This window comes from Accipiter gentilis, chromosome 29, assembly GCF_929443795.1.
Source record: "Accipiter gentilis chromosome 29, bAccGen1.1, whole genome shotgun sequence".
NCBI classification, from domain to species: Eukaryota; Metazoa; Chordata; class Aves; order Accipitriformes; family Accipitridae; genus Astur; species Astur gentilis.
This window is the reverse complement of record NC_064908.1, coordinates 2890453-2901232: the sequence shown is the minus strand read 5'-3', so window position 1 is coordinate 2901232 and position 10780 is coordinate 2890453. Positions and strand designations below refer to the sequence as shown.

Below are 10780 nucleotides of genomic sequence, written 5' to 3'. Positions count from 1 at the left end.
AGAATGACTTAAACACTCACAAGAATGTGCTTAGTGAGAACTTATGCTTTAAAATCACCCCTTGTAACACAGGATAGAACCACGTGAGTCACTGGTGTCTCAGTCAACAGCTTCATCTCCCTCTATAGCTGATGGGGAGTGGTGGGAATGAGGAACCTAGTTCTCCCTAATCTCCTGCAGAAGGCGTGAATGCCCACCACGCATCTCACCTCTACCAAACTTCCAGCCTCTGTTAGAACATGCAGATCTTTTCCTCCCGTTCTAGACAAGGGTTAGTGGCCATGCGAAGAGGAGAGGGCATGCAGGAGAACAGAGCGACTTACACAGCCTGTGCAAAGCAAGGAGCTCCAGCTGAGGCGGCCTTGCAGGCTTTTGCCAACGATCCCGCACAGAGTGGAAGCAACAGCCACTTTGGATGCCCCTTCTGCCGATTCGCTTCGGGAGGAGTGTTTAAAGTTAAAAAAAAGTAAAAAAAAGAGAGGGAAGAGAAGAAGCAGGAACGAGGGAAGGCAAACAAAAACGATGACAGATTTCAACAGTTAAGAAAAAAAGAAGAGAACAGAAATGGGGCAGATGGAGAATTTTCTGCAAAAGGCATTTTAGAGACTACTCCTTGTGGGGTCTCCCTGCAGCCTGCTGCAAAGCAGTTGGTAAAGGAAGGAGGAACTTTCAAATTAGGGCAACCGAGACACCAAACCCAGCTACACCCCACACCTCACTGTACTAAGAGCGTTTCCCCGTCAAGCCTTTGGCAAACAGTTGGGCGTGTGGCCTTCGCATTCTCAGCCTGTGGAGTTTGGTTTTCATTCCGTTGATATTATGTCCATGGGAGATCCCAGCCAAACTGAAGTTTTTGCAAAGCAGAACACTCCCTTGTACCCCTATTTTGACAGGGTGCCTGGTGCAAATTGGGATGGGTTGGTCAGAAGTATTTGTTCAATGTGAACATCTGGATGCCTGTGGTAAAAACTCCTACTTATTTCACTGCACAGTGAACCGCCTGCCATTGGGATGAAAGAGCTGCTCTCAAACCACAAATTAATTTTGCATTTGCAGCACAAGAGAAACTCCTATTAATCCAGTGTGCAACTCAGGAACCTCCTAGGACTTCCCCACAAGGATAACATCTGTGGGACAGGATTACTAGCTTTTGTTTTGGTGTCAAAAGTTTCACAACATTTATTTTTCTTGGAGCTAGGGGAATAGGAAGAACCTCAGTTTTCATTTTACCGATCTTCATGCTATGGACAAAAATTGGAAAGCAGGACCTCTAAGGGCTGAAAATTCTTGAGTTTTTTAGCACCTCAGGTTGGCAGTGCTGCAGATGTGACTTGGTTACAAAATGCACACAGGTATAACTAACCTGAACCAGTTTCCCTAAGAATATGCAGAACACAGAGGAACATAGGAGATCCCTTTTGGTACATCAATCCTAGGTGATTTCTCCCGTCTTACCCACTCCCTACTTTTTAAAATTGCATGATGCTTGTTGTGAGCAGGGGATGCCTACGGAAGGAGATGCTGAACTCTCTTATCTCTCCCATTTCAGATGAATCTTCAGAGAAGACACAGCCTGGAGAGAAGAGGCACACGTGCAAAACCTTTTCACACAGGCATGTGTTTCTCTTCCATGGGCTGAACTGACTGTACCAGCTACAAGTGGCAAAAGAGGCTGGCCAAGCTGTCCTGACAGCTACCTGGCACATAGCCCTCTGGAGCAGGTCCCTACCTGTTTTTCGTGATGATACAGTGATGCCAGTGTGTACGGCAGGATCTGGAGTGCAGAGAAGGTGAAGCCCGTCAGAGCAGCTGAGATGGTAACAACAATGACACTGTGGGAGAGGCACATGACGAAGGCAGCCACGGGGAAGAACACCACGCTGGCCAGGTAGACCGCCCGCGTCCCAAACTGCTTCACCATCCGGTCCATGATTGTCGAAAAGAAGATGGATGTGATGCATTGCAGGAAGAGGCCCAAACTACCCATCCGGACACCTGCAGGTAAACAGAGGTGGTGACAGACACTGCCCTGACTGCATCCAGGCTTCACCCAGCCAAACACCTTTGGGCTTCCTTCCCTCTCCTTCGGTGCCCAACTCAGTACAGTCCACGCAGAGTGTGGCACAGCTGCCAACAGCCCTGACAACAACACGGCTGGGTCAGGAAGCAGAGCAGCATCCCCTAACATACCGCAGGGTTGCACCAGCCAAACTGCAGCTCCCACCCTCCACCAGCAGCCAGTATTTCCTACACGTGCTCCTGGGCACCCCAGTCTAACCAGAGGGGCAATAGGAGACAGGAACAGGAATGCCATTCTTGTCTTTGGAGGTTGTTGTTTGCACCTTCCTACTCTTGCCCCAGGATCTGTCACCTGCTCGTGAACCAGGATCTGTTGTTATCTGATGTGAAAACCAGCAACAGAACAAAAGAAACAAGGGATTGTGCTTAAGCCAAGGTAAAGTATACAACATCCACTAAATGACTGCAGTATCCGGTAGCAATCCGGACCTCACCCTTTGCAAAGATCTATCAGATTTCAAGGAATTAAACCCATTAACTCTTTGCAGCAACGATCATTACTCAACACATGTTTCTATGACAGCTACCACAATGGAGTCCTGACCTGCTAGAAGCTATACAGTGCAAGTGTTAAATAATAATTAAGCTCCCTCAAAGTTAAACAGACACTCAGCACAAAGAGGCAGTGTACTGCAGAGCTCACGGAGGCAGTGAGTGGAAAACTCAGAGGGCAAGATATACAGCTGGAGGAGGAGGGCCAGGTAGGTGCCTCCAAGAATAAAAGACTTAGATCAGAGAGAGAAAAAGAAGGGCTAGGCAGCGAGTCAAGGCTCTGGCACAATACAGCAGCAAAAACGGGACAGCAGGCAATAACAGTAAGCAGGTAATGTGCTGCAGTGAGCAGTATCCCATGATGCGGACGTGGCAGCTATAGACTCTAGTGGCAAGTGCTATCAGAAAGCACCGGAGACAGGGGTGAGAACTGGAGAAGCTGCTCAGCGGCTCCCCAGATACAGATGTGAGAAGGGAATCTCACAGCAGCATGAAAGGCAGATGCAGCAAAGCCCACCTCACTGCTACTGAATGGGTCCAGGCTTTCCAACCTCTGCTCTCCAAGAGATGGGGAGCACCATCACACCTCATTGAAAAAGGAGGGAAGAGCAGTGAAAGGACCTGGCAGCGGTAACCACAGCTTGCAGACAGAGCCGGATATATCCTGTTCAGCATGCAACCTGCCAGACCGTTCTGCCACTTAACAATTCAGCCCCAGGCCAGGGCTGCACTGCCAGATCTAGTTCTGCTCTGGGTAGCTTGGAGAAGAAAGAGGCATTTCCCTATTTGGTCCTCTGCGCAATGCTCTGGGGGCCATGGGGGAATGTTTTTTCCTGATCCATCTTCAGAAAGTCTAGTTTCCTGTAACTTTTTTTTGCATTACTAGCAAAGCTGAGCCCATTCCTAGCTCCCACTAAACGCTCCTGTCCAAGGTAATAGGAGCCGCAGCCTCAGAGCAGCTGGTTTACTTCTCACCTTCATCGTAGTGGCGTCTGGCATCCGTGCCTGGCTTGGCTCTGGGGATGCCGTGGTACAGCCCTTCCCCAACAAAGTCTGTGTAGAACAGCATGAAAGTCATGAGTGCCATCCAGCTGCAGAGCTCGGCCACGAACAGGCGCCGGATGACCTTGGGGATGCGGCAGTAGAGGCTGTGGAGCCGTGGCACCAGCGTGCAAAGGTTTCTCAGGGCCTGCATCATGTGCCTGGCCTGCAGCAGACACGAGCTCCTGGAGACCTGGCAAGAGCAGCAGGCAGGAGGTGAGGACTTAGGGGGAACGTCCTTCAGCGTGGGGCCATCCAGAACATCTGCCTGGGTGGCTGCCTCCTCTGTCACAAAGAGCGTGGCCAGCACACAGCCGAGGAAGATGATGGCAAGGAGGCTGAAGAGGCAGGTCTCCTGCCCTCCCAGGTACGGGGCCAGAAAGCTGCCACCCCAGTCAATGGCTGGAAGGAGGTAGCCGATGCAGCCCCCCAAGCTGATCATGAAGGCATACATGGAGAAGGCTTGGCGGCAGTTGTCTGGCTCCTGGAAGAGGTCTGAGAGCAGGGCCTCCAGTGGAGTAAAGCAGACCTGGCCGCAGAAATCCAGTAACCCGATGCCCAGGATGAGGAAGGCAATCTCCAGCGGCCGAGTGTTGAGGGCAAACAGGCTGGCCAGGCTGCTGGCATGTGGGATAACGAAGAGGCTCAGCAAGACTCCCAGGCAAAGCATCCAGATGAAAGGTCGCCTTCGGCCATAGCTGCTGTGCCAGTGGTCGCTGGCGGATCCGATCAGTGGGACAAAAACCAAGCCTAGGACAGGTCCTATCCCTGGAAAAGAGAAAGAGGTGGTGTTAGGGGGACAGACCTGGAGGACACTGGTCTATATGCACTGTAAAAAAAGCCTGGGACATTTCAGGAACTCAATAAGCTTCACTGGGTGACAGCCCCCTCCTCCAAACACAAGCCTGCCCTTGATGTAACAGTAGCCCTGCAACCACCCCGCAGAGACAAGCCCTTATTTGCCCCTGTCCTCCAGACTCAAAGGGTAAAGAAGGACCTCGAAGATGAGAGAAAAACTGCCTACCCAAAACCATGGTCATGAACTTCTCCTCCACGCCCACTTCCAGCAGCAGCGGAGGCACGTAGGTTATCCCTGCAGCCAGGCAGACCTCCAGGCCGAACGTCAGGGAGTTGACCAGCAGGAGCTGGGTCTTGCGGTTGTGGAAGAGCATGCTGCCCCAGGCTCTCTGAGCCACGCTGCCCCGACACCCCTTACTGACAGAGGGCTGTGTCGCTCCGGCTGCGGCACTCCCAGGGATGCCCCACAGGCAAGGTCTGGAGCTTCCCTTCCTGGTCTGCTGGACAGATGCTGCCTCCCATTTTTAGCGACGGTGAATGAACCGTCTTTTCCTCTTCCTCTTATTGCAAGATGTGGCCCCAGCGATGTCGAATCCAGGCGTGGGCAGGCAGGGGTCCCACTCCGCGTTTCCCCTTCTGCTCACACGCTGTGGTCTGAGAGAAGAAAGAGCTTGTTAGACACAGAGCGGTCCAGGGCACAGGAAAGGGCTAAAACCAGGTAGGTACCCCACAGACATGTCATCGCTGAAAGAGACAGTCCCCAAAAGGCTTGCAGGCACGGGAGGATGAAGAGAGGACATCTGGGAGAGCAGCAGAGTTAAAAAACATGAGCTACATTGGTGCCAGGTTTCTCTCCAAGGGTTTGTGACAGGTGAGGCAGGCACCTGTCAGACACGGTTTGGGAAAATCCAATCCCGCCTTCAGGCTACGGGAGGTCTAATGACCTCTCAGTGTCCTGTCCAGCCTCATCTCATAGATGGGCAGTTGTAGCAGAGAGACAAAGGATTTAGGGTCCCCTCTCCCAGTGAAATCAATTAAGTGTCCCTTCAAGGATCAGGGCTGCAGGCACTTGCCTGCAGTCACACAGGGTCATCTCTAGAGACCCACGCCACTGCCTAATGACCGGGGCATCTTCCACAGGCTCCCAGGGAAGCAGTTTTGCCCAAATCCTGTCTCCAGCCCCTGGGACGGGGCACAGAGAACAGATGGTGCCTCCATGGAGTTTCACAAACAAACCTGACCCACTTTAGCCTCATCTAACAGTGAATGGCAATTACCTCACTCATTAGTCTGAGTCATTTATTTGCCCTGTAACATGCTCCCTTCTCTCCAGCCTTCTTCAGAGGGGAGAGGCCAGCACATCAGGACAGGGGCTAAGCAGCTAAGGCAAGAGTAAGCAGATGCCTCTTAGTCACCTGTTACGAGTCTGCCACTGTGTCAGTCTACAAATGTAAGAAATCCTGCAAGGTTACCAGCATCTAGGCTAGTCCACCAAACTGCCGGTTTCCTACAAGCATCTCAGGAAGATGTAGTTGCTGGGAAAGGTAGAATGGGTTAGCAAGAAGGGTGACATTAAGCTCCCGCACAGACATCGATTTAGGAGTAAAACAAACTGCGGTCTAATTCTCAGAATTCACATGGTCTAACTTCTCACCCTAAATGAGCCACCACCAAGTTTCTCTGTGGGGACAAGGCATAACAGGTCCTGCTGGCCTGAACGTGCTTCAGCTTATGACCCATTTCTGGACTGTGCAGTGTGCTCCCAGTTTGCACGGAAGCTTCTGGCTTCTGCCTCCTGTCCCACCAGAGCACAGCCCCCAAGTCCTTTGGATGAAGGAGGCTGAACAGAATGCGAGACGCACAGGCGGAGGAGTTTATCTCCACTCGCTCCCTCCCTGGCTGTGGGGAAGCTGTAACTGCATACCTGCCAGCCTGCACACCCCCTCCATGCCAGAGCAGCTAGCTGGTACAGAGTTTCCCTTACTTAGCTGCAGAGAGTGAACCCATCAGAAGAAACGAGGTAAAAATCCAGTTTTGCAGCCTGGTCCCTCTCTAAATTCTTTGCCTCGATTACAGGGGAGAGGAAAAGACTCCTACAGGGAACATCTCCAGGCCAACACTCGCCTCCCTCCTCAGCAGCTGAGGCAGCCAGTGCTGGAGACCATGCCTGGCAGGGCAGGGCAGACCTCGCAGAGCTGGAACGGCTGCTTGTCAGAGGTCCAAGCGGGATGCAAAGTGTGTACGCAGGAGGAGCTGCTGAACCAGCAGTGTGCCGGACCATAGCCTTGCCACTGTGCAGAGATAAAACTCCATGTTATCACTAAACACGATGCAAATGGTGTTCCCTAACTTCACAGAGCACATATGTTTGACCTCCATCACTGCACAAGTGTTGGTAGACAGGTACAGTTGGGACAGTTTCCACATTCTCACTTCTCTGTTCCTTCCCCTCTTGCCATCAGCCAAATAACCCACAGGGAAACGACTAGGTGAAGCTGGAAGTGGGGCGATGAGGTTTTTACAAAGATGCAAGCATCGCTCTCCGCCTCTTGCTGCTGCAGAGGAGAGGCACCGCTCCTGGGCTGAGGAGTTGACAGGCTGCCAATTACACACAGTAAGTGCTGATTATTATTTCCTCCCAGGACCCCTCACCTTCCCCCTCCACGCTCACTTGGACCTTGACTGTCACAAAAGATACCACCTTTTAACAACTGTGAACATTTAAATGACTTGCCCAAGGTCAAATAGCAAGCTAACGGCAGAGAGGGAAGAGCAACAGTTTTCCTTTAATCACTAGACATGGCTTCAAAGGAATACTCAGAGGCCCCAGATATGCTCAGCATTACTTCAGATGCACTCTATCTGCAAGGAAGCGACTGGAGGCAGCAACCACCTTTCTTAGATGTGGGCTAGACACAGGATGTCTCAGCCTTGTTCGTTTATGATGGGTGCCCAGCTGGCTGACAGCCTTGGGGTAGGAATTTAAGCTGCAGCCCTGCAGCTCCAGCAGCACAAGCCTCGGTGCTGTTAGCTGGAGGAAGCAGACTCACAAGCCAAAATTAACTGAGCCACCATCACTCTAAGCTAGACCTGGAAAGGAGATGTAATGTCCACTCTCTGCTGTAGTCCAGGGTCTGGAGGGCTTACAGAGGGGGACTTATCCCAGGGTAACCCCTAAACATTAAGTAAAAGATGTCTCTCTCACACACACACACACACACACACACACAGAGAAAAAAATTATTTTCTTCCTTTTTGTCGCAGTGACATCTCTAGCACTGGGGAAGAAGCAGGAATCTGTCCCTCTCCCCGGCTGCCTGAGAATTTCAGTTTTGAGGCAGAGAGGCTGACTTTCTTATCAGTAGGTAAGAAAAGACCTGTCTCTTCCCCCCTCCACACCCTCAGAGGGCTTTAACAAAAAAATAAATCCCAGTGTACCCAGAAGCAATACTCATATACAGCCAGAGATGAGAGTTGCCAACAGCAATCAAGTCGCAGACCCTGTTGCGACAGATTATGAGCCCTTTTCTATTTAAATTGCATTTTGTCCCAGTACCCATCAATTACTTTTTTTTATTTTGTTCACAGAATACGGAGAGATGGATTGGCTTAGCTGTTAAGAAATGCCACTGCAGACTAGGAAAATCATCTGAACCGTTGATCTGTAAGGACAGGGGCAGAGGGATGGAGAAGGAAGATTTGGGAAGCTCACAGGAGCCAGGCTGAAAGGAAGCCAGAAGCCAGGACTCACCTCCCTCCACGCAGAGCAGTGACAGGTTGATCACCGCGGCTCTGCCGAGCTGCGCTCCCCAAAGCCAGCCCAGCCCAGGTACACAGCATTCAGGAAAAGCTACTTAAATAGTTTGCAGGCAAGCAGAGGTGGAACCGAGCTGCAGGTACACACGCGGGTTTGGTTTCAGGGCCCTCCCTGCCTCCTGATAACACGGCGTGCTGGTGTGTCATTAGCACCACAACCGCACCTGCGCCTGGGCCCCTCGCGCAAGGTGCTGAGCAAACAGAGGCTGCGGGCGCCAGCCCTGCAAAACCCACTGTTCGCAGAGTGCTTCGCCACTGCTGCCCCAAACCAGCTCAGAAGGAATCGCCAGGTCTGGACTCACGGCTGAACTTTGCCCAAAGCCCTGCTCCGGTGTTTAACATTTGTCACCTTTCCTTGCTGACCTGCTGGCACTTCACAAACAGCCAGCAGAGAGAGATTTAGTACACGAGATTATTATTTTCTTTTTAAAGACAATGAGATGTTCCCTGCAGCTTTGCAGGTAACAGTCTGGTTCTAACTAACAGTCCCAGCAGCAAAACCAAATGCTTCATTTAAACTGCTAATCTCTTCCAGGACAATTTATCTGGCAGACGATGCAGGAGGACTGGTTTGCGTCCGGTGCCCCGTAACTTTGTCCTGATGTGGAAGGAGTCAGTTAGGCAAACCATCTCCTAGCTGGGAGATCCTGGTCTAACAGCAGCATTTATACATCACACCCAAGTAAGCTGGCAACAGCCCGTCCAGCCCAGTGGGATTTGGCATCTTGTGATGGGGAGACCTTTCACAGTCAGACGGGGGAGTGGCTGGTCCAAAAAGCTGCACGACAGCACGCACCTCTCGCCCTCTGGCCTCAGTTTCCCTGAACTTCTACCATAGGGACAGTATTTGTTCTTCCCTACGGAGCACAATGCCAAGCACCTTGACAAGGATAACAGCCAGCCTCCCCAACAAAGGGCATACCAGCCCTTTTGTGTAAGATTTTCCGCACACAGAAGCAGAAGGGAGCCACGTGTGGGGCTTTTTCACAGCTGCTCACTGAGCTGTCATGCCACGGGGACATCATCTGCTGCTGAGAGTTCACGCTCTTTCTCTGCTCTTCCTCTCCTTCCCCAAGAAGACGTAAAGCATCTTTAAACCCAGGGTTTCTGTTTTACTTCTAAGCTTGCAAACCGACTTTTTCCTTTCCTTTTTCTGCAGAGAAACAACAGATCAACTCCGAGAGGCTGGTTCACCTGGCAGCCAGGTAGGAGGGCGGGTCCTGGGGGCAGGAGCAAAGCAGCACACTGCCGGACAAAACCCGGCGAGGAGAGGGCTCTCTGCCACCCACCTGCACAGAGGAGCCTTTTCAGCAATGGCAGCCAAAGCAGAAAGGATTGCACCTCCTGCAGTCCTGGTGTCTCCTGCCCTCTCTCTCCTCTCCTGCTTAAGCACCCACAAGGACAGGGAGGAATCCAGGCAGTCTGCCTCTGCGGAGCGCGACTCCCCTAGCAGCACTGAGAGGGAGCAAGGAGAAGGAGCAGGGATGAAGCCAGGGAAAGCGGCTTCCGAGAGTCCATTTCTCTAAAGGCAGTGGGCCAGCAGATCGGATTCACACATTCCCCCTACTCAGAGTTTGTTCTCTGTTCACGTGCTACAGAAGTTTTGACAAACGTCTTCCTGTGCTCAATGTGGTACAGAGACGCAGCAAGGCCCTGCCTGAGGAAACCCACGGTCCGAATTTGAGAAAAGCACCAGCGAGTGCACAGACACGCACGCGGAAATAGGACTGAATTTACTAGCGATGTCAGATGTACGGACTCATTTGTGCGAAGCAACACCATCGCCAGTGGAAGTTCAGTTCCCACTTCCTTTCTCTCAGCGGGTGCAGTCGTTGCTCTGTGTACCCTCGCTAACGGCCTTTGAACCACACCTTTCGCTTTTAGAAGAAACAAACCCTGAGACACCTGAAGAAAGTGGACTACGTGCAGGGCGCTGGCGAACATGCACAAACAAAGACTGAAAGAAGTCTGTCCTCCTCCCAATCTCCTCAAATCTTTCCAACATAGGATCTTACAAGTAATCACATCTAAACAGTGCTTAGACAGGATGAAGATTGAGGGACGGACATTTTAAAAATGAAATTTGGGTGTAATTACATGACCGAGAAAAACTCATTTATTCCTTAGAAGAATCCATACCCTGCCACTCCATAATCCTTCCCGTCTCTCACATGGGTGCAGAAGGGACAAGAGATATTATTAAACGTGGTAGCAGCCTCTCTAATTTATGGCATTCGTGCACCTACCCTGCAGTTCAACAAACAGCCACAGCAATGATCAGACAACAGACAATTAGATTCATCAACTATTTGTGACCTGTCAGGGCTCTGTAATAACCTGAGCCCTGTCTTATATGGGAAAAAATTACCCCATAAAAGCCTTTGCCTTAGCAAAGGAAAAGGAAAAGCTTTAGCTTTTTGGAGAAGCATCCGAGGCAGCTGGTACTGGCCAGCGCTGGAGGCAGGAGATGGTGCTGTGCGGGGAGCTCAGGCAGGGGCTGCTCCAGTCCAGCAGCTCCCAGGTGATACGGACCCGTACCTTCCCTCCCGCAGCA

General features: G+C 51.5%; 1 protein-coding gene across 5 annotated transcripts in view; it reads right to left on the bottom strand.

Annotated features, from left to right (window-relative positions):
• SLC45A3 (solute carrier family 45 member 3) overlaps positions 1-10780 on the bottom strand; it is a 31603-nt gene that overhangs the window by 7048 nt on the left and 13775 nt on the right. For 3 of the 5 annotated variants that reach the window (XM_049832243.1, XM_049832242.1, XM_049832244.1), the window contains 3 exons: positions 4637-5064; positions 3547-4380; positions 1730-1995 (listed from right to left, as the gene is read on the bottom strand). In XM_049832243.1, the coding sequence (XP_049688200.1) occupies positions 1730-1995; positions 3547-4380; positions 4637-4784 (1248 nt within the window). In that variant the 5' untranslated portion in view covers positions 4785-5064. Of the gene's footprint in view, positions 1-1729; positions 1996-3546; positions 4381-4636; positions 5065-5145; positions 5211-8161; positions 8230-10780 lie in introns of those variants that run through there. The other 2 variants (XM_049832245.1, XM_049832246.1) reach the window with 2 other exon arrangements.